Consider the following 19,848-nt stretch of genomic DNA (forward strand, 5'->3'; position numbering starts at 1 on the left):
CACAGACTATGGTGGGGGTGCATTAGCAATACTAACAGAGAAATGGACACAAATTATAATTAAGAAATGTAACAGACTTTTAAAAAAAAAAAGAGAGAGAGAGAGAAATCCCTCCTGATTTAGGAGCAGATAATTCTCCACCGGTCAAGCTAAAATATTACCACACACCCTGCATGTAAGAACACAATTCATCTCTCTTGGGCTTTTTGGGAATGAGGCCAAAAATCAAATCCTGTAAGTGGGAATTTGAGCTGTGCTTGTGTCAAATAAACAAGAATAAATCAAGCAGAGTCAACTTGCTTCCTCATAGTTAACAAATTAGGGTTTGGTGGAACAACTAAGCAAGCCTGCCCAGCTGTTTTTGAAATTGTTTGAATCTATTATGCAGGAGGAGTCTAACTTTATTTTCAGTGATTCAGACAGCTCCACCACATACAAATTATGTGGCCCATGCACTAAATGTGTTAACTAGTGCAGTTAACTGGCTGGAGCCCACATTACAGGTACAGTGTCAGACTTTGCTCCCAGGATCTACTTGTTCCTGAATTTTCTAATTGGAAATGAGCTGAAGCAAAGAATAAGAACAATGTTAAGAATTTATGCATTGCTATATGCTAACTGTGTTTTGAATCCCGTATCATTCTATTTTTCTGGAAGTACCCAAGAGAAGCTCTTATTCAGCAAAGCACTTACACACGTGCTTAGGTGCTTTCCTGAATTGAGGTCACAATGGCTTGTTGTTTAGTTTTAGAACCAGAAAAATACAATGCTAAATGAAGTAGGTGCATCACAGCATAAATATCAGTGAGGGAGAAGGGCTGAATCCTGCTGGGTTAAATGTATCCTGTGCCCTGCATATATTAGAGCAGGGAAAATACTGCAAAAGTTTGAGGGATTATTTGTTTGCCTTTTTAAACACAGTCGCTTTGATTGTGCCTCTTCTGAAATCACTTTCTCTGATTACTCTAGCAATGGTAGTTACTGGTAAGAGGCAACAGATCTTAAGTGATTTCCAGAATAGTCACAGGAAGCATATTTTGAACTTGTAATTGGGAGTATTCACTCTGATTCTAAGGGCTAGATTGCAAGCTGGACTACACACCTGTGCAGGAGAGTAAGAACCCTCCTTACAGCTGTGTGCTGGCTATATGGGGGTTGGCTGCAGGCATGCAGTGGTAAACAGGGAGTATGTGCTCACTGACTTCTCTCAGACCAGGTGGGCTTGGCCAGTGTAGCTGAGCCAGCACATGAGGTGTTGTAACTTGCTGTTATAGGCCAGCAGCAAATGTCTACCCCACCTGTCCCTACCCCAATACACACACATGCACAAGGGAGATGCAGAGCAGGATGGACTTGAGCAACAATTCCCCTCTATGCTGCCCCCATGAGTAGCTCCATACACCACATCCCTTGCTCAGTACTGTGCCTAACATCACAATCCAGCCCTTAAAGTGAAGCTCTTCCAGTCAGGGGGTAGGAGGGATGCACTGGGACCTATGTGCTCAATCAGATGCTTAAACATTGAGCACTCACAGCAAGCTCTCTATGAAGGAAAAATTGTTTGAGAGCATTCAGTAAATCTCAAACAGCAAATAAATTTGAGGAAAGTCATGACAATTTGCTCACAGAAAAAAGAGGAAACTCTTCATTATCCACCCATCTGGAGGGTAGAGAGAGACACATCCAGTTATTGAGAGAAGTTTTTAACACTAGAAAAGTCCTTTTATTTTTTGTATATGAATGTCTGATCTGAAACTGGGGGCTGAGGGGAAAGGTAACTTTTAGTTCTTTACTCAGTGAAAAGTAACTATACATTTATTCCAGAGTTGAATGTCCTTTATTTATTTAATTTTTTTTAAAAGCAGCATTTCTTTTCTTCTTACACAAGAGGACACAGATGCTGCCTGCATTCCGGCTGCTCCACATTTATTCAATCCCTTGCTGACGTGCTCATTTGGCCCAGTTTCCATCTTAGGGTCCGATCTCTGCTCTGCCCTACTGTCATTTGCATTACCTCCTTCCTGCTGTGGAAATCTGTCACCAGCTGCCTGCTGTTGTTGACTTTATTAGAATCTTTAGTCTGCTTCACTGAGCTTTCCCCTCTGTCATGTTGTTGCTATGTAAAGGCCCTGGATTTGGTTCCTTGGTCAACAATGTACAGAAGTATGTTGTCTGCACCAGTTAGCAGGCTCTCTGGCAGGCAAACATAGCAAAACTTTCGGGGGTTTGTCTCAGACTCTGGATTGTAATTTTAATTTCCCATTAAATCTGCGAGAGAACCACTCTGGTGATTCACATTGAAAAGTGAACACTAGCCAGCAGATTGCACAGACCCCTTACAATCCTCTCAGTTATTTCATTTTCCAAGTAGTGCGAGTTCCTGTGAGCTTCCTGAATTAACACACCAAGGGCTGGTCTACACTGGGGGGGAATTGATCTAAGCTATGCAACTTCAGCTACGCTGTTCGCATAGCTGAAGTCAAAGTATCTTAGTTTGACTTACCTGGCTGTCCTCGCGGCGGCAAGTCGACTGCTGCAGCTCCCCCTTCAACTCTGCTTAGTCCTCCTGCCGAGGTGGAGAATGGGCATCAATTTATCGCATCTAGACAAGATGCGATAAATCGATCCCCGATAGATCGATTACTACCCGCCGATCTGGCAGGTAGTGTAGACGAGGCCTAAGAATCAGTAGTGAAGTAAATAGCAGTGTTGCTGATATAACAACACTGCATGGGCATCTACACAAAACTCATAAAAACCACCCAAAATCCTGCTACAGATGCTGCTTGAGCTGAAGGAGCAACTCCATTAGCTAGTAATGGTAAGCTGTTGTCCTCTAGCGGACCAGCCAGTAAAGGGTGGGTGACACACACTTTGCCAATGTGCTACTCTTGACTCTGCCTTTGTTGTATGAGTTTGGAGAAGACTTTCCTCTCCAGGGATATCCGTCCAGCACCTTTCACAAGTGCTACATTCACTAGAAGGCCTTGTCTACACTGGCACTTTACAGTGCTGCAACTTTCTCACTCAGGGGTGTGAAAAAACACCTCTCTGAGCGCAGCAAGTTTCAGCGCTGTAAAGTGGCAGTGTGAGAGAGGCCTGGTAACTGGAGCACCCATGCTGTGTGAGAGCTGGGGCTCAGGATCTGCCCTTCTCAAGAGAATATTTACAGTGTTAGTCACTGAACTGCCCTCTGACACTATATCCCCAAGTTCAGAAATAATTCGACAGCCTTCCCTTCTGTTCTCTGGTGCAATCTGCATATAATAGCATTGCGGAGTGTCTGTCACTGCCATGAAAGCAGCTAGAGTCCAACAGGCTTTCAACGTGGGTGTCTCATTTTGATGAGAGAGCACATTCCACAGAAAAACAGGTGCAGAGGCAGCTGTTGTGATGCTCCCCAGGGGTATCCAGGGTTGGGAAGCACCTTGCTATTACTTGCCCTTAGCATGAAGGAGTCTTGTCTGTGCCTACTGTGACTCAGCTTCCTAAAACAACCAGCCTATGGCAGCACAAGCCCTGCCTCACAGGCCTTGCTCCCTCTTTCTAGGTCAATGAATGTCACACACCAGCCCCGTGTCTCCCTAAGCATTCCCTGTAGTGTCCAGCCCCTTATTCCCTGAGCATTCCCAGAAATACGGAGCTGCTGTTCCCAAAGGAACTGTGTGCACACCAGCTTGTAGGATTCAGCTCAGCAACAGCACTTAGATAATACATTTATTATTAAAGACTAGACATTCAGGAGGTAGAGAGTAAGCACAGTGGAAACAAGTGGCTACATATAAAACAAAATCACAATACACTTTCTACCTAAAGAAGTTTATCTCGCCCACAGTCTTCTTCAGTGTTTTCAACCGAGGTTGGCTGAGATGCTGTTTCATGAATATAAATACTCTGTCCATTTACTTCCTATCAAGGTGTATTCTGTGCCTTCTAGAAATATCCTAGACAGGATAACTCCCTTGGGAATTGTGTTTTGGTTTTGTGCGCTCCTTCTCTGTTGACTTCACATCTCTTTGTTATGATGGAACCAGGCATCCATTGTTAGCTTACAGTGCTTAATTTACAACAAACAGAGGTATAAATTTCTTCCGTCCAGTCTGGAGGAAAACCTGGTTTTCACCTTTGCTGGTGAGTAATACCTTGATACAGACTTTAAGAACATCTTTTCAGTGTGTATATATATGTAATTCCTTACACCCTCTACATACATTTCACAATGCTATTAATGACCAGTGGGACACTGGCTGTCATTTGAGACTCACATGACATTCTGTGGTGAACTAGAATGTACACACCAGACTTGTGAGATTTCTGCCACCCCTTGCCAGTTGGCAGTATGAGATTCTTGTCTCCCAGCTGTCCTCCACTCTCACTTGCAAAGGGCACTGGGGACAGAACTCTGCACAAAGAAGCAGGTCTGAATCTCTTCCTTTCATTTCAGAACTCAGACACGAGCAATGCTGCAAAATAACCAGGGCAAATATAGGTTTTTGTACAGCAACTCAAAGAGTAAAAGAGCTTTTAATGTTAAAGGCCAGATTTTCCGCCAGTGGAAATCAGGGAGCAAGGTACCTAGTGGTGGAAAATCTGCACCCAAGAGGGGTTGCATAAAGTGCCCACTCAACCAGGGGCCCAAAGTGGGCAGCAACTGCCATAGAGAGAGTCGCCATCAGGCTCAGCAGAGATGCTGGCTTCAGTTATTATTTATCCGGATTGTGGTAGTGCCCACGGTATGCTGTGTGTTCCAAACCCAGAGGCAGATGCAGCCCCTGCTCTGAAGAGCTTTCAGACAAAGAAGGATGTTGGCGTTGTAACACCCAATCACAATGATCAGGGCCGTGACTGGCACATGTCTTGCTAAATTATAGCTGTGGTGGAAGTTATTCATCTGTGGGGGTTTTGAAGATAACACACAAACAACCCTCCCTTCAGGATCCTGCCTACTTCTCTTTCTCCCACGCTGATTCTTTTGTTGTTTCCGTTCCAGTGGCCTTACCCTTCTCTCCATGTCTCTGAGCAGATCACTCCAGAGAGAGACACAGGAAATGGATAAGCTGATGAACTTGTCTCTTGCTAGAAGTCAGCCCTCAGGTGGAATCTAGATGAGGTGAGGATAATGGCTTTGTGGGTGGCAAAACACAACCCCGTGGTAGCCTCTGTCAGTGATCCCCACTTTGGGGGAACTGAGGCACAGAGAGTTAAGTGACTTGCCCAAGGTTACAGGGACTCAATGACACAACCATGGATTAGAGCTCAGCAGTTCCTGGCTCCCAGTTCCGTGCTCAGGTCGTTAGATCATTTTGCCTCTCTGAAGTTAAAGACTGAGCCTATTCTCATTTATATTGAAGCCCCTTCACATCCCATGGCACGAGAATTTCACCCTTTATCTCTGAATTGCAGATTCCAGTTGTGCTATACCACATGGGTGACAAATACACATAGCTAGAAGGCTCACACATGGCCCTCCATGCCATGATACCCTTATGGTACCCTACACACAGAGGAAACAACTTCACATTGGCTCCCACGATACTGGCATAGAGGGAAGCATTGGGGACAGATGAGGGAGAGACCACTGGATTTATTCACATATGAATCCAGTATCTAGGGACCCTACCAATGGGTTACAGCTCATTGGTGCGGTGGAAGGGCTGCCCATGGCCTGGCATACAAAGCCATTGGCATACAAAGCCAATTTATTTGGGCTTTTGTATCCAGAGGGTATATTTCAGCCAACTGCACACCATTCCTGTCACTAAGCATGGGAGTTAGGTGTGTTCATCTGGGAGAGAATATGCTCCTAACCCTTGGAAATTTGTTTCCTACACTTTTACTTAGAGGTGTTTCTTGATTCTTAATGAAAATAAAAAACAAAGTTCAGCTGAAGCAACTCCCTTTCCTCTGCTGGCTTGCCTGGGTCATTTTTATTGTTTTGGCCAGACATTCAGTGAGTTCATAATGCAGCTGGGAAAATGCAACTCTCTCAATTTGTTTGGCTTCTGAGCCATGTGGGTGCACATGAGCCTAGGCATCTGGCCAACCGCTTTCCTAAAAGTCAGGGTCAAGGCAGTGCACAAGATGATGTTGTTGGCTGCATAATGCTTTTTACGGCAAGCGAATTACAAATACCTACATGTCTTGCCAATTATTAGCTTTACTTCCTGTAGATGCAGGAGAGATGTGCAGTAAAGGAAACTCACTAATATTGTTCTATACTTAACCTATGTGCTGAGCAATGATAATTGTTCTTCACTGATGCTTAGTAGTCTAGCACAGATGCATAAGAGCCTCCAACTGAACGCAGCTTGAAAAGGCTACAGAATCCAGGCTTCTGTTTATGAATATCAGTCCTATGCTGAATCTGCAATGATTATTCCAATGAACTGGCTGACCAAACAGTTTACCAGAAGGGTATTTTAAAATGCTGCAGGTTTGAGAAAAATATGATTTCTCAAACTGCACAGCAGTTAAAAACATGTTTTAGAAGTTAATGAAGCAAGAACAGGACTTGCTTGGCAGAAGTCAAGCCTTTTTTTCCTGGAAGGTGCTGGCTAAGCTGGCCGCATAAAATCTAAACAAAATCCACAATTTCTGAAACGCTGTCCATAGCTGCTGGGGTTTTGTTTGTGTAACTGTAGGTGGCAAGAAGTTAAACTGTAACTGCCAGTTAGTTATTGGCAGTTTTTTAACCCTGTGACACTGGGAGCAAGATTTCACAGCCCTAACCATCAGTAAGAAGAGAATGACTGGGCTAGATTGAAAGCCCGATGCCAGGAAAGCAAGTGTTGGCTCAGAAAGAAATAGATGTTGATGACTGATAAGCTGTGCAAATCAGTCCTTAAATCGCTATGTTTAACGTAGCTCTGGAACTTATTTCTGTACACACAAGCCACTTAAAGCTGAAGTTTTTGCTATTTATTTTAGAATAAGGAAAATGAAAGAGAACAAATGTAAAACTTCCATGTGTTTATCACCTCTGTACCAGGCTTCAGAAACTCTGGGTATGTCTAGACTGCAATTAAAAAACCCACTGCTGGCCCAGGCCAGCAGACTCTGGCAATGGGGCTGTTTAATTGTGGCGCAGATGTTCGGGCTTAGTCTGGAGCCCAGGCTCTAGTACCCTGTGACGTGGGAGAGTCTCAGAGCTTGGGCTGCAGTCTAAGCCAGAATGTCTACACCACAATTAAACAGCCCAGCGAACTGAAGCCAGCTGGCACAGGCCAGCCGTGAGCCTCTGTTTTCAGAGGGTGTGCCTACACTGCAATTAAAGTGACTCCTGGAGTCAGAAAGGTAGAGGTGCTGTAAATAAAGAGCAAGGACGTTACAGTTCTGTTGCCGTCTACAGCATAGACCCAAACTGCAAACTTTGGATCTGGAGCTGAACTTCCCCAAAGTTTGGGTGTGTTTGGGTGCAAAGAGTTTAGCCTATTTAATTTTAACCCATGTATCATACTGTCAAAGAGAAGTTCCCAGGTGCAGATGAGGTGATAAATTGCCACCTATTGCTGTTCTGCTATCTTCATAGAATCAAAGTCTCATGGTAGGTTATCTAGTTGATCTCCTGCCAGTGCAGAGTGTATTCAGTTTTGGGGCTGGGTACTGTGCTCCTGTATAGTGTGGGTTAAAGAAAAGCAGCTTTACATGAAACTGGGAAAGAATCCACATCCTATAAGTGGTCAGAAACGAATAGTTCTGCTGATTCGCAGTCCACCTCCTACAACATGCATCTGAAAAACCTCTTTAGTGACAATGTCCTATTTTCAGACGAAAACACACATCCTGTTGGATGATTAAATCTCAAGGAGAAAACAAACGTTGCTAAAGTCCATGCTGGGAACTGAAAACAAAGCTAGAGCAATGTTTTGTCTGGACTTCTTTGAATTGTGCAAAAAGGAGCACACAGCTGGGCCAAGGATGGTTGTAAGTCTGGCTTGGTGCCTCACTTTGAAAGATAAGCAAATAACCTGCACACGAGTTAAAACCAGAGTTAAATGGAGAATACTGTATTTGCCACTGGTTCTATCCAGCAGCAGGAGGATCAGAGTTAAAGATCCTAGTGTTCCATTCACTGCTATTTGTTTTACTGTGGCTCGGTTTTATCCACCTATGTATGTGGTGTTTTTTTTTTATTGCACTGCCCAGAGTGTTTATGTAACAATGACAGCACTGAAAACAGGAAACATAAACTGGAATTGTTTTATTGTTTCAAGATGGCCCTAGCTTATTAGATTGTTGTGGTCAGTTTTCTTCTCATCTAAATGGAAAAAATACCAGTCTATATCTACATAGCCTCAGCAAGGGGAAGGTGATTTGTTCCTTTTCATGGTAACTAATTTTTGTTCCAATCAGGGAGTAAGGAGTGAAGGATCAGGTGAGGATATTAGCACCTGTTAGCTTGAGGCAGCAGAAATTGGTGCCACCTAGTGAAGGCTGAAACCTGCTAGAACAGTGGTTTTCAAACTTTTTTTTCAGGCGACCCAGTTGAAGAAAATTGATGCCCGTGACCCAGCGGAGCTGGGGATGAGGGGTTTGGGGTGTGGGAGGGGCTCAGGGCTGGGGCAGAGGGTTGGGGTGAGGGCTGCGGGGTGGGGCTGGGAATGAGGGGTTCAGGGCATGAAGGAGGCTCTGGGATCGGGCAGGGGGGTTGGGTGCAGGGGGGTCAGGGCTCTGGGCTGGGAGTTCAGGCTCTGGCGTGGGGCCAGGGATGAGGGGTTTGGGATGCAGAGGGGGCTGTGGGTTTGGGGGGGCACTCAGGGCTGGGGCAGGGGATTGGGGCATGGGCTTGCCTCAAGCGACTCCTGGTTAGTGGCGCAGCGGGGGTGCTAAGGCAGGCTTCCTGCCTGTCTTTACACCACGGATTGCGCTGTGCCCCGGAAGCAGCCAGCAGTAGGTCCGGCTCCTAGGCAGAGGCGTGCAAGTGGTTCCACATGGCTCTCGCCCATAAGCACGCCCCCCCGCTCCCATTGGCCCCAATGGGCGCCCCCCCCACACACACACCTAGGAGCTGAACTTGCTGCTGGCCACTTCCGGGGCACAGCAGGATGTCGGAACAGGTAGGGACTAGCCTGCCTTAGCCAGGCAGCACCGGCGATGGGACTTTTAACGGCCCGGTCAGCGGTGCTGACCAGAGTCGCAGCGACCCAGTGCCTTCCATTCTGCAACCCAGTACTGGTTATTGGCAGTTTTTTTTTAACCTAGTACTGGGTTGCAATCTGCAGTTTGAGAACCACTGTGCTAGAAGACTGTTCTTTATGCTTGTGGCAGCAGGTGCCAGGAATGGAGACCGTGTAAGGCTGCAGGAATGGTCACAGCAATGGAAAGACAAAAGGAGGCTGAACAACAGAAGGAAACTAGATGAACGATGTCACTGGTAGTTTGATAACCCGGCCCTAAGAAGGCCATCTCCTCTCAAGGAGAATGCTGACACATGGAGCAGTAAATGACACTTCTGTCTGCCCTCCTGGCCTCAGACATCCTAGGACAGATTCATCCTAATGGAGGGCAGGAGATTATACCCAGTGTCCCTGCCTCAGAGTTTTCCACTTGCAGAAAGGAGAGCTTTAAGTCTGGCCTCTGCCTAAGACACGCCCCGCCCCCCCCGGTCAGGGGCTGGCAAATAGATGTACTGAACCAGTGCATCCCCAGCGGCCCTACCTATGTCAACTCCCTGGCTAGCTCTGCCCATTATCTTGGCCACCCCAAGTGAGGAGAGAGGCTTTTTATCACCACAGCCTTCTCCCCTAGTGGATTTACAGCTGCTGTGGCATTATGCTGATGCAAACCCAGGCTGAATTTAATTATGAGTGTAGGAGACTGAGCTAACTCAGCCCATGCACAGATTAATCCCCTAGCCCTCATGTTCCAACTTTATTTGAGTGGTAAAGGCTGAGGAAGGAAAGGAAATTTGTCTCTCCTGCTGTCCTGTTAAATAATTGTATCCAATATGCAACTGTCTGTGCTTTTGAGGCTTGGTTCAGGCAGCCTTACTGGTTTAGTGTTTGGATGGCCTGGGGATAATTCTATAACAAACAGAAATGCCACCAGCAATAAGTGCAGTATTATTTATTATATAGTGCTAAGTGCTTTGCAGGAGATAGGAGACAGGGCCTTGTCCTGAAGACTGGGACCATCCTATTCACATTAGTGAGCAGTTATTCACATGAGTCCCACTGAAGTCAACGGGAGTCACAGTGTCTCTTTTGCCATTCTTGTTCTTTGGGGCAGAAACAAGGCTGGCTTTGATATCTGGGGAGCTGTTACTGAAGTTACTTATGGTGTAGGGGAACCCATTCCTTTGATTTCTTCTTCTCACTGAAAATTCCCCTTCACAGATCACCCCCTCCCCCACTTACGCCTCACACTGTCTTCTCTCCCCTCCCCCAAACTAAATGTGGGATTTATTTACAAATCAGAACATAATGGTTTTCCTATAGCATTCCTTTGGACTTATTGGGGGGGGAGGTAGGATTGCTACCCATCCGGTTTTCACCCAGATAGTCTGGGTTTCAGCTTGTGTGTCCGGGTGCCATTTGACAAGCCCTGATGTCTGGCTTTCTTTATCTGGGAGGAAGAGGCGGAGCAGGAGGCAGGACCATGGGGAAGAGCAGGGGGTGGGGCTTTGGGGGCCCGGTCACCAGCCATTAGAAAGATGACACCCCTAGGGGTGAGTGGGCGATGTGCATGTTTGGGTAGCCATGCAGTAGTGAAGGTGGGATATAATGGGGGGACTTAGCTATGGAGATGGAAAGCAAAGAAGAGATCTTGGAGATCTTGGAAAAAGCATCATCAAAATTTGCAAATGGCCTGGATGTATGAAGCAAGGAAGAGGAAGAAATTAAAACTCACCCCCACATTATGGGTGGTGAGTAACAAGGAGCAAAGTGGTGTTGTCAACAGTGTCGGAGAAGGTGGAAAGTAAGGAGTGTAGTTTCAGCCATGTTCCGGTTAAGCTGATGACAAGACATCACGGAGCTGTCAGAAGGTCACTGTTGGACTGGATGGGAGGTGCCAGGACAGGGTTGGAGAGGTGGATTTGTGAATCATCAGCATATTGGTGACAGCTGAAGCCATAGGAATAGATGAAATTGCCCAGAGAGAGGGTGTAAGGAGAGAAGAGCAGGAAGCCAAGCAGAGCCCAGGGGTACCTCCCACCAACAGTAGCAAAGGAGGCCCCGTAAAGAGAGAGTCTGAAACAACAGTCAGAGATAGGAGAGGATGGTAGCATGAAAACCCATTGGGAATAAGAGAAGAGGACAGTTGACAGTATCAAAAGCACTAGAGGGGTCAAGGAGCAGAAAAATGGAGTAGAGACCCTGAGAGCTGGCCAAAAAGAAGTAATTAGACTTTTGCTTTGTTAAACGCATACAAGATAATAAGCTATGGCCAAGAAAAAGTGGGCAGGAAGCAGCAGGTGATGTTAGTTCTGATTCTGACAAAGACATTGAGAAATAAGGGTGCAAGAATCATTTTTATTTTGAGAACAAAAATGTTCGTCACGTTTCATTCCGGTCTAGTCAGATGGCTGGTTTGATCAGCTTCATTAAAGTGCTGTACACCTGGTTAGAATTCACTCAAGTGTGCAAAGGCCAAGATGTGAGAGCAGTTGGATTATTTTTTGCACAATGAAGCAAACAAGTTCTACTGTGCTTGTTTTTGACGTCTAGGGAAAGGGCAGGTCTATTTTTGTCCCCACTGGATTTTGGTTAAGGGAGGGCACTGAGGTCTTGTTTGTTATCCTTTTTTACACAATGCAGAGGGAACTGCTGTGCATTGACAGTGGCATTTCTGTGTTGGAGATTAATATGGAAAAGGGGATTAGTCATTAGTTAACAGGTAGGCAGGAGGGCATGCAGCTAGTCTATGCTAAAACAGCCTATTATTTTTGTTACCTGCTCTCCCACTCTGGCCACCCATTTGTTTGTTTAACCCATCCTTTATGCCTCATCTGTTTAGGCCCGATGCAGCAAAGACATGCACGTGTGTAACTTTGGGTGCTGGAAGCAGTTCCATTGACTTCCGTAGGACTGTTGATAAGTTGTATAGTCAATTGTTTGACCACACTGGGTTATGAAATCTGTTCAGGAGACTAAATAACCAAACAGACGTTTTGCAGCATGAGCTTTCATGGGTGAATACCCACTTCTTCGGATGCTTCCACGAAAGCTCATGCTGCAAAACGTCTGTTAGTCTATAAGGTGCCACAGGATTCTTTGCTGCTTCTACAGAACCAGACTAACACAGCTACCCCTCTGATAAATAACCAATATCAGTCAGGTTTATTGCTCTAAGCCAATAATAGCATAGAACAGGAAAAAGGTTCAATATGATACCAGCCTCTGGGAAGCTGTCTTGTGTGATATTACATTCACAGCAGGTGTGCTCCCAAAGTTACATATTTCAGCTGGCAGTATTTATAGAATGATTTTACAAGTTACACATCTCTTTACGTGTCACTAGAATCCAACCCATCAGTTGTCCCAGTTCCTTAACTTGTTGTTCTGTTCCTTTCCTTGGCTTTGTTTTGGATACTTGCATTCCAAGTACTGACCTGTGCAGGTACCGCCTAGGTTTGTACCAGGGTAGAACAATCATATATCTTGTCCTTTTCCTAGGATGTTCCAGTACTGGCCTGTGAGAATAACTCCCTGCCTGTTGCTATGGTAAAATACTTGTGTGTCCTCATCCTGACAGTTTTCCTATCTACTTAACTGAAGTAAGCTTTTGCTGAATGCAAGGGGTTATGGGATACTTAGCATAAATGAGCAAGGTTTTATAAAAAGCATAGGCCAATTTAGGCTGGATAACTACTACATGCTTAATATATACCGATTTTTATACGTGTGTGTGATTTACACCAATATATAGATCTATAATATGCAAGCCCAGCATATAGTAGTCGACACAGTGTGTGTAAAGTTCAGCACATGCAGAAGTCTTGGCAGAATTGGAGCCGAGACTGTAATTTACTATGTGTTTGTACAGTGCCCAGCACGATGAGACCTCAGCTTGGTTAAGACCTCTAGGTGCTTCCACAATAAAAAATAATTGATCCTTATTAGAAGCTGGATTCTGCTTTCTTTGAAGTCAAGGGAAAAACACTCATTAAGTTAAATTCTGTGTCATTCAGCAGCCTCTCTGAGTGGCTCCAGCAATGCCAACCAACCAGTTAAGATGGGTTTGCAGCTGCTTGGCATTGCCAGAGTGGTGCAAAGCAGCAAAAGCAGACCAGCGAATCTACCATTCTCTCATATAGGGGAAAGTGGTGCTTTGAAACTGAGGGTATGTCCACCATGCAAAAAAACAACCCGCGGAAGCAAGTCTCGGAGCCCAGGTCTACTGACTCAGGCTTGTGGGCCTCACACTGCAGGACCTTCCCAGTGGGGCTGGAGCCTGGGCTCTGAGACCTGCCTCCCTCGCTGGGTTTCAGAGCCTGAGCTCCAGCCCCACTAGGAATGTCTGCACTGCTATTTTTAGCCTTGCAGCATGAGCCCCACAAGCCCGAGTCAGTTGACCTGGGCTCTGAGACTCGCTACCATGGGTATTTTTGCAGGGTAGATGTACCCTAAGCATTGCAATATCAGCACCTTTCCAGTTGCAGCTCAGTGCTATTTCCCTCCGAGCACATATAAAAATAGGTGTGGTGACAGGATTTGGAACAGAAAATGTTTGAATCAGGGTGTAAAATACTCTGCCAATGCTTTTAGGGCTGATTCTTGGCCTACATTTTTAAAATGTATTCTAATTTGATTGTGGGGGGAGAATTACTCAGACGCCCCCTCCCCCAGCAGCATCCCGTGGATGCTGCTTAACTTTACAGTCAGGATCTTTGATTAAAGCCTCTGGACTTATTATATAATGGGATGTTTATTACCTTTAACTACATAATTAACCACCCTCTGTAAGGTGCTTCCTTTGGCAGAACTGCTGTAAGTCAGCTTTAGAATGTTTGCCATTCTTTATGTCCATTTAGGGCTCAGTTCTGCCTCATACCCCACTCAAGGGTGCTTGTTACCTTGTAGCAGTGCTTAGCACCTTGCAGGACTGAACACGTAGAATTTTAGTATTCTCTTCTCCAAAAATGCTTCTCAAGTGACTGATAATAAATTTGCATGCTAAGTGGGCCATTTTCATGTTTCCATCTCAGCTGTTGGATACCATTAGGGTTGCCAACTTTCTAACTGCACAAAACTGAACACCCCTGCCCCACCCCTTTTCCAAGGTCCCGTCCCTCACTCATTCCACCCCCACCATCGCTCGCACACCCCCACCCTCACTCAGTTTCACCAGGCTGGGGCAAGAGGTTGGGGAGTGGGAGGGGGTGAGGGTTCTGGCTGGGGGTGCAGGCTCTGGGGTGAGGCCAGGGACAAGGGGTTTGGGATATGAGAGAGGGCTCTGGGCTGGGGCAGGGGTTTGGGATGTGTGTGGGGGGGTTATGGGCTCTGGACTGGGGATGCGGGTTCCAGGTGGGACCAGAAATGAGGGTTCAGAGTGTGGGAGAGGGTTCCAGGCTGGGGCACAGGGTCGGGGTGCAGGGGGGCTGAGGGCTCCAGCTGGGAGTGTGGGTTCTGGGGTGGGGATGGGGATGAGGGGTTTGGGTTGCAGGAGGCACTCTGGGCTGGGGCAGGGAGTTGGGGTATGAGTGGGGTTGCAAGGTTCGGGATCTGGGAGTGAGTTTGGGTGTGGGAGGGGACTCTGGGCTGGAGCAGGGGGTTGGGGTGCAGTAGGGAGGTCCTTACCGCAGCTCCCAGGAGGTGGCCACCAGGTCCCTTCAGCCCTTAGGCGCATGGTGGGCCAGGGAGGTCCCGCATGCTGCTCTCACACCCACAGGTGCCACCCCAGCAGCTCCCATTGGTTGCGGTCCCCCTCAGTGGGGGGGTGGGGAATCCATTTTCAGAGCCAAAATCTAGTGTCACATAAATACTTCTTTCCAGGCACTCTGGGTATATCTACAATGAAATAGAAGCTGTGACTGCAGCCTACGTAAATCATCCAGCACCCAGAGAGGAGAACGTTATGTTTAGGTCACTTCACAAGCCCAGGGTGAGTTTTCCCCATGTAAACAATTTCCTCATAACAACTTCAGTAACTGATAATTGGTCCTGGGCCTGTCTGACTTAACTGATTGCAAAGCCAGAGTGCACTGTACATATTTAATATATATCCACCTAATTTAGCAACTTCTTCTGGCTGTGACCCATCCTGAACTAACCTCCACTCTGTAAAAGGGAAGGTCACTGAACAGCATGGATGGGACTAAGAAGTGGTAGTGGAAGAGAGGATCTTGAGGGGGAAAAAACGGGGGCATTTCCCTTCCTTCTGTAAATAGAATGGACCCATTTGAAATGAAACAATATAGGTCTCCAAACCAATAAGCTTCTGCAACACAGAGTGGAAACCTGTTCAATATATAACTGAGGTGCTCAGAAAGTCTGTTTTTGTACATGCAGGAAGTATTAATTTAAAAGGGCCCCATTGTGTCAGAATATATGTTTGGCTAGGAGCACAGAAACTGTATTCTTCCATTGTCTTATTAGGTTCATTCCTTCAAAGGTTAACTTGGGAATGTTATTTACCTTTTGTGCAGGAAGGTAAAAAAAAATATTATTTTTTTGCACTTTTCTAAGAAATAGCTCGTTGCTTAGCAAAATTGTGCTGTAATTCCTTCCCTGTGTTTTTCTGTCTGATTGCTAGTCATAATTAGCCAACATATTTATTTAACCATGGAGGCTAAAGGAACAAGGAGAGAAATGGCCTGCCATGAACAGCCTTTTCTTTTCAAAGTACAGTTCTAAAGAGTGAATCTGTCAAAATGGCATGGTGAGTTCCATGTTAATTGACATGGGCACGGCGACAAAATGAGGACAGAAACTTGCATGGAATTAAGTAGCAGGCCGCAACTTTTTTCACAAGGAAGGGGCACTACCCGCTGATCACCCACACTCTCCTATACCAAGCATTTAATGTGTTCCAGTGTGAGGGTTACAGGGCTCCTTGCCATATAACCCACCCATAGCATGTGGTAGGCCCTCCACAGCCTCCCCCTCAGTTCTCTTTGAATCCTAGCACCCTCCCTGCTGTGAGGGATAGAGGGCGCAGCGTGGTGAGGACCTCGGCCCACAAGGGCCACAAGATCTGACCTCGGCCTGCAAAGGCCACAAGGTCTCACCCTATCACGTGAGCCCAAGGGCCATCACCAAATTCCCTGTTGATGCAGGTGGGTGGCATTGGTGCTTCTGTGATTCCTGATCAAATCACCACAGCCTGGAAAACTCAGCCTGGGATCTGGAAGTCATGCTGGATTCTTTCCGGCTAATGCATTGTTACCAATAGAAGAAGATTATGCTGTTGATGATGCACAAACCAAATACAATCCAGTTCTCTCTCCCAGAGCTGAATCGGTGCTGCAGCATGAACTCAAGTAATAGAACCAGTAGTAACTTACATTAGGGCTAGATTTTGCTCTGTGAAATTTGTGTGCAATTTGAAGTGAATTATGATTCACACTAAGCCATAAAGGTAGTGAAGTGATTACAGCAGAGTCAAAGTGAATGATTGTTACTTACAACTAGAGTGGAATGTGGACCTTAGTCAAAGAAGGGAGCAGAGTTGAATGTGACTCTATTGAGCAAGAATGCACCATTGCTACTTGCTTGTTTTCCAGAGCAGAACCAGCCATTTAAGTGGGAGGGTCAGATCATAATGTGCAGTACACTTTGCACCACACTGCTGTCACATGCTGGACTGAAAGTAGGTGTAGCTGGTCACAGGAGGACCATTGCAGTGAAGGGAGACTCTCCAGTGCCATCAATACAGGGGGCACAGTCTATGCCCTGCCGATCCTTGGCTGCTATAATATTGGGGTTATTGGCAGCCACTGTAGCTTAGAGCAGCCCTTAGATCACATTTACCTCCTCCCGAGCTGTATTGTGTACTCCTCAGCAATCCTGATGGTCTGGGCTGGAATATTTTTATGGTAAAAGAAAAAGAAGGCTAGAGCGTGACAAAGTAGAAATATCACCATCAGCTGGGATCTTGATAGCTATCAAGATAACTGGTCAGTGCTTGGCTCAGAGACCCTACTGATCCTACAAAGATAAATCAAAGGTGCTTCAGGGAGTGGAATAATTGATTCAGTGGGTGGCATTCTTCTGCGGAATGAGTACTGAACAAAAGCCCATGCATAGTTGTAAGGTAACCACTTCTGGAGGTGCATCCTTCAAGTGAGCTGTAAACCCAGCATCCTGACCATTCAGCATTTCAGACTCCTTGGCACTTCTGATAAGATCCTTTACTGGTGTCCTGGCCAAACTACTATATAGGTCATTACATTCTGCCTACCTACAATTATTTTGTGTTGTTTAACTTAGGTATGGTAGTTGCAGCAGTTCAGAAGTGAAGGAGGAGTGTTGCTGTCAGCTGTTAAACAGTCACCATGTAAACCCCAAATAAATCCGTTTTACGCTGTATAAAGCTTATACAGGGTAAACTCATCAATTGTTCGCCCTCTATGACACTGATAGAGAGATATGCACAACTGTTTGCGGGCTCCCCCCGGTATTAATGCATACGTTGGGTTAATTAATAAGTAAAAAGTGATTTTTATTAAATACAGAAAGTAGGATTTAAGTGGTTCTAAGTAGTAACAGACAGAACAAAGTGAATTACCAAGCAAAATAAAATAAAACACACAAATCTAAGCCTAAGACAGTAATAAAACTGAATACAGATAAAATCTCACCCTCAGAGATGTGGAAGCAGGGATAAAGCTGTCTCCGATTTTGTTGCTTCCAACCTGAGAGTGGAGTTTTTCTTCCACAGAGATGTTTTAATAAGTTTCTTTCACAGACTGGACGCCTTCCTAGTCTGGGCACAATTCTTTCCCCTGGTACAGCCCTTGTTCTAGCTCAGGTGGTAGCTAGGGGATTTCTCATGATGGCTCTCCTCTTTGCTCTCCTTCACCCACTTATATATCTTTTTCATAAGGTGGGAATTCTTTGTCCCTCTGGGTTCCCACTCCTCCCTTCTCAATGGAAAAACACCAGGTTAAAGATGGATTCCAGTTCAAGTGATGTGATCACATGTCACTGTAAGACCTCATTACCCACTTGCCAGCACACACACATACAGGAAGACTTACAAGTAAAACCAAGCCATCTGCAGTCAATTGTCCTGGTTGATGGGAGCCATCAAGATTCCAAACCACCATTAATAGCCCACACTTTGCATAATTACAATAGACCCTCAGAGTTATACTTCATATTTCTAGTTTTAGATACAAGAGTGCTATATTTATACAAATGGATTGACCACACTCAGTAGATTATAAGCTTTGTAATGATACCTTACAAGAGACATTTTGCATGAAGCATATTTCAGTTACATTATATTCAAACTCATTAGCATATTTTCATAAAATCATATAGAGTGCAACATCACATATGTTTTAAGATCCTTTTGGACAAAAGACAGCATATAAGCATTATCACAGTGTGTAAGAGCCCTAGTCATGTGTGTGTAAGCCTCCGTTGTGATAGGCACTGTACAAACACAACAAAATGAGAGTATCTGGCCCAAAGAACTTATCATCTAAGTAACATTGTTCTCAAAGGGGCCTCATCATGGCATATACATTTGCCCAATTCTGCATCTAAAGCCATGCTACACTGCCACTTATGTCAGCAAAATTATGTCACTTGGGTGTGAAAAATACACACTGCTGAGCAACGTAAGTTTCGCCAGCATAAGTGGCAGTGTGCATAGCACTACATCGGTGAGAGAGTTTTTCCCACCCACATAGCTGCTGCCGCTCTTTGTGGGTGGTTTAATTATGTCGCCAGGAGAGCTTTTTGCCATTGGCACAGAACAGCTACACACGAAATCTTACAGCAGCGTAGCTGCATCGGTACAGCTGTGCCACTGTAAGGTCTCTAGTGTAGACATAGCCTTTGTCTAGGATTAAAATTGCCATTTGCACACAAACTCACCGTGTTTGTATGAGCTAAAATTTGAAGGCAGAGAACCTGATTCTCTGTTGCTTTGCCCCTTCTATAGATACTTATGCCAAGCAGTGTGTGTGCAAAGTGGGTGTAACCATGGGTGGCAGGGGAAGCTTCTCCTTGGGGATACTAGCCTCCTGCCCTGCCTCTTCCAGCTGAGTCCCTGCCCCAGCTCGCTGCTCCCAGCACACACCCCTGTGGCCCCGGCTGAGGAGGGGGCTGAGCGCTCAGCTGGGACTGCAGTGAAGCTCTCTGCCCTGGCTGGAGCTCCAAGCCCAGAGTCCCTCCCCCGTTCCACCTGTGACCCCATTCGTGGTTCCACCTCTTCCCCCCGCCCCTGTTCCATCCACAGCCCCGTCCCTGTTCTGCCCTCACTCCGCCTCTTCCTCCCCCACTGCAGCCCCAAGACCGGAAAAGCTCTGTGCCCCCGCCGCAGCCACAGTGGGGGAGATTTTTCAAGTGGCCCCCAAATCTGCCACTGACTCCCACCTCGGTGGCGTGAGGTTTGGGGAGCCTTAGCCTCCCCTAGCCTCCATTAGGGCTGTGGTTTTCTGATTTGATAGTGCATTACACTCAAGTTGCATTGGTGTAAATGGCTATACAAGGTGCATGGAAATGGAGAATAATGATCAGAGTTTTTTGCCTGGAATTTTAACCGCTACTTTTGAATATCCGTCTCATAAAGCATGAGTATGAGGGGAGATCAGGGGCTCAATAGATTAATGGATTAAGAAACTAATGGCCTGATTTCCCCAGGACCATGCACCTTGTTTAATCATTTACACCACTGTCACGGTGCATGAAGAGCTGTAACTGGTAATGTTTTACATCTACTTGCATAGCTATAAAA

At 45.9% G+C, this 19,848-nt stretch overlaps 1 protein-coding gene across 2 annotated transcripts in view; it reads left to right on the forward strand.

Annotated features, from left to right (window-relative positions):
- GNG12 (G protein subunit gamma 12) overlaps window positions 1-19,848 on the forward strand; it is a 149,061-nt gene that overhangs the window by 104,850 nt on the left and 24,363 nt on the right. The window contains exon 3 of one of the 2 annotated variants that reach the window (XM_039485007.1): window positions 14,934-15,042. The exons of the other annotated variant lie outside the window; for it this stretch is intronic. Coding sequence (XP_039340941.1) covers window positions 14,934-15,042 — 109 coding nt within the window. The remainder of the gene's footprint in view (window positions 1-14,933; window positions 15,043-19,848) is intronic. 2 annotated transcript variants of the gene reach the window in all.

Source organism: Mauremys reevesii, linkage group 8, assembly GCF_016161935.1.
Source record: "Mauremys reevesii isolate NIE-2019 linkage group 8, ASM1616193v1, whole genome shotgun sequence".
Taxonomy (NCBI): Eukaryota; Metazoa; Chordata; order Testudines; family Geoemydidae; genus Mauremys; species Mauremys reevesii.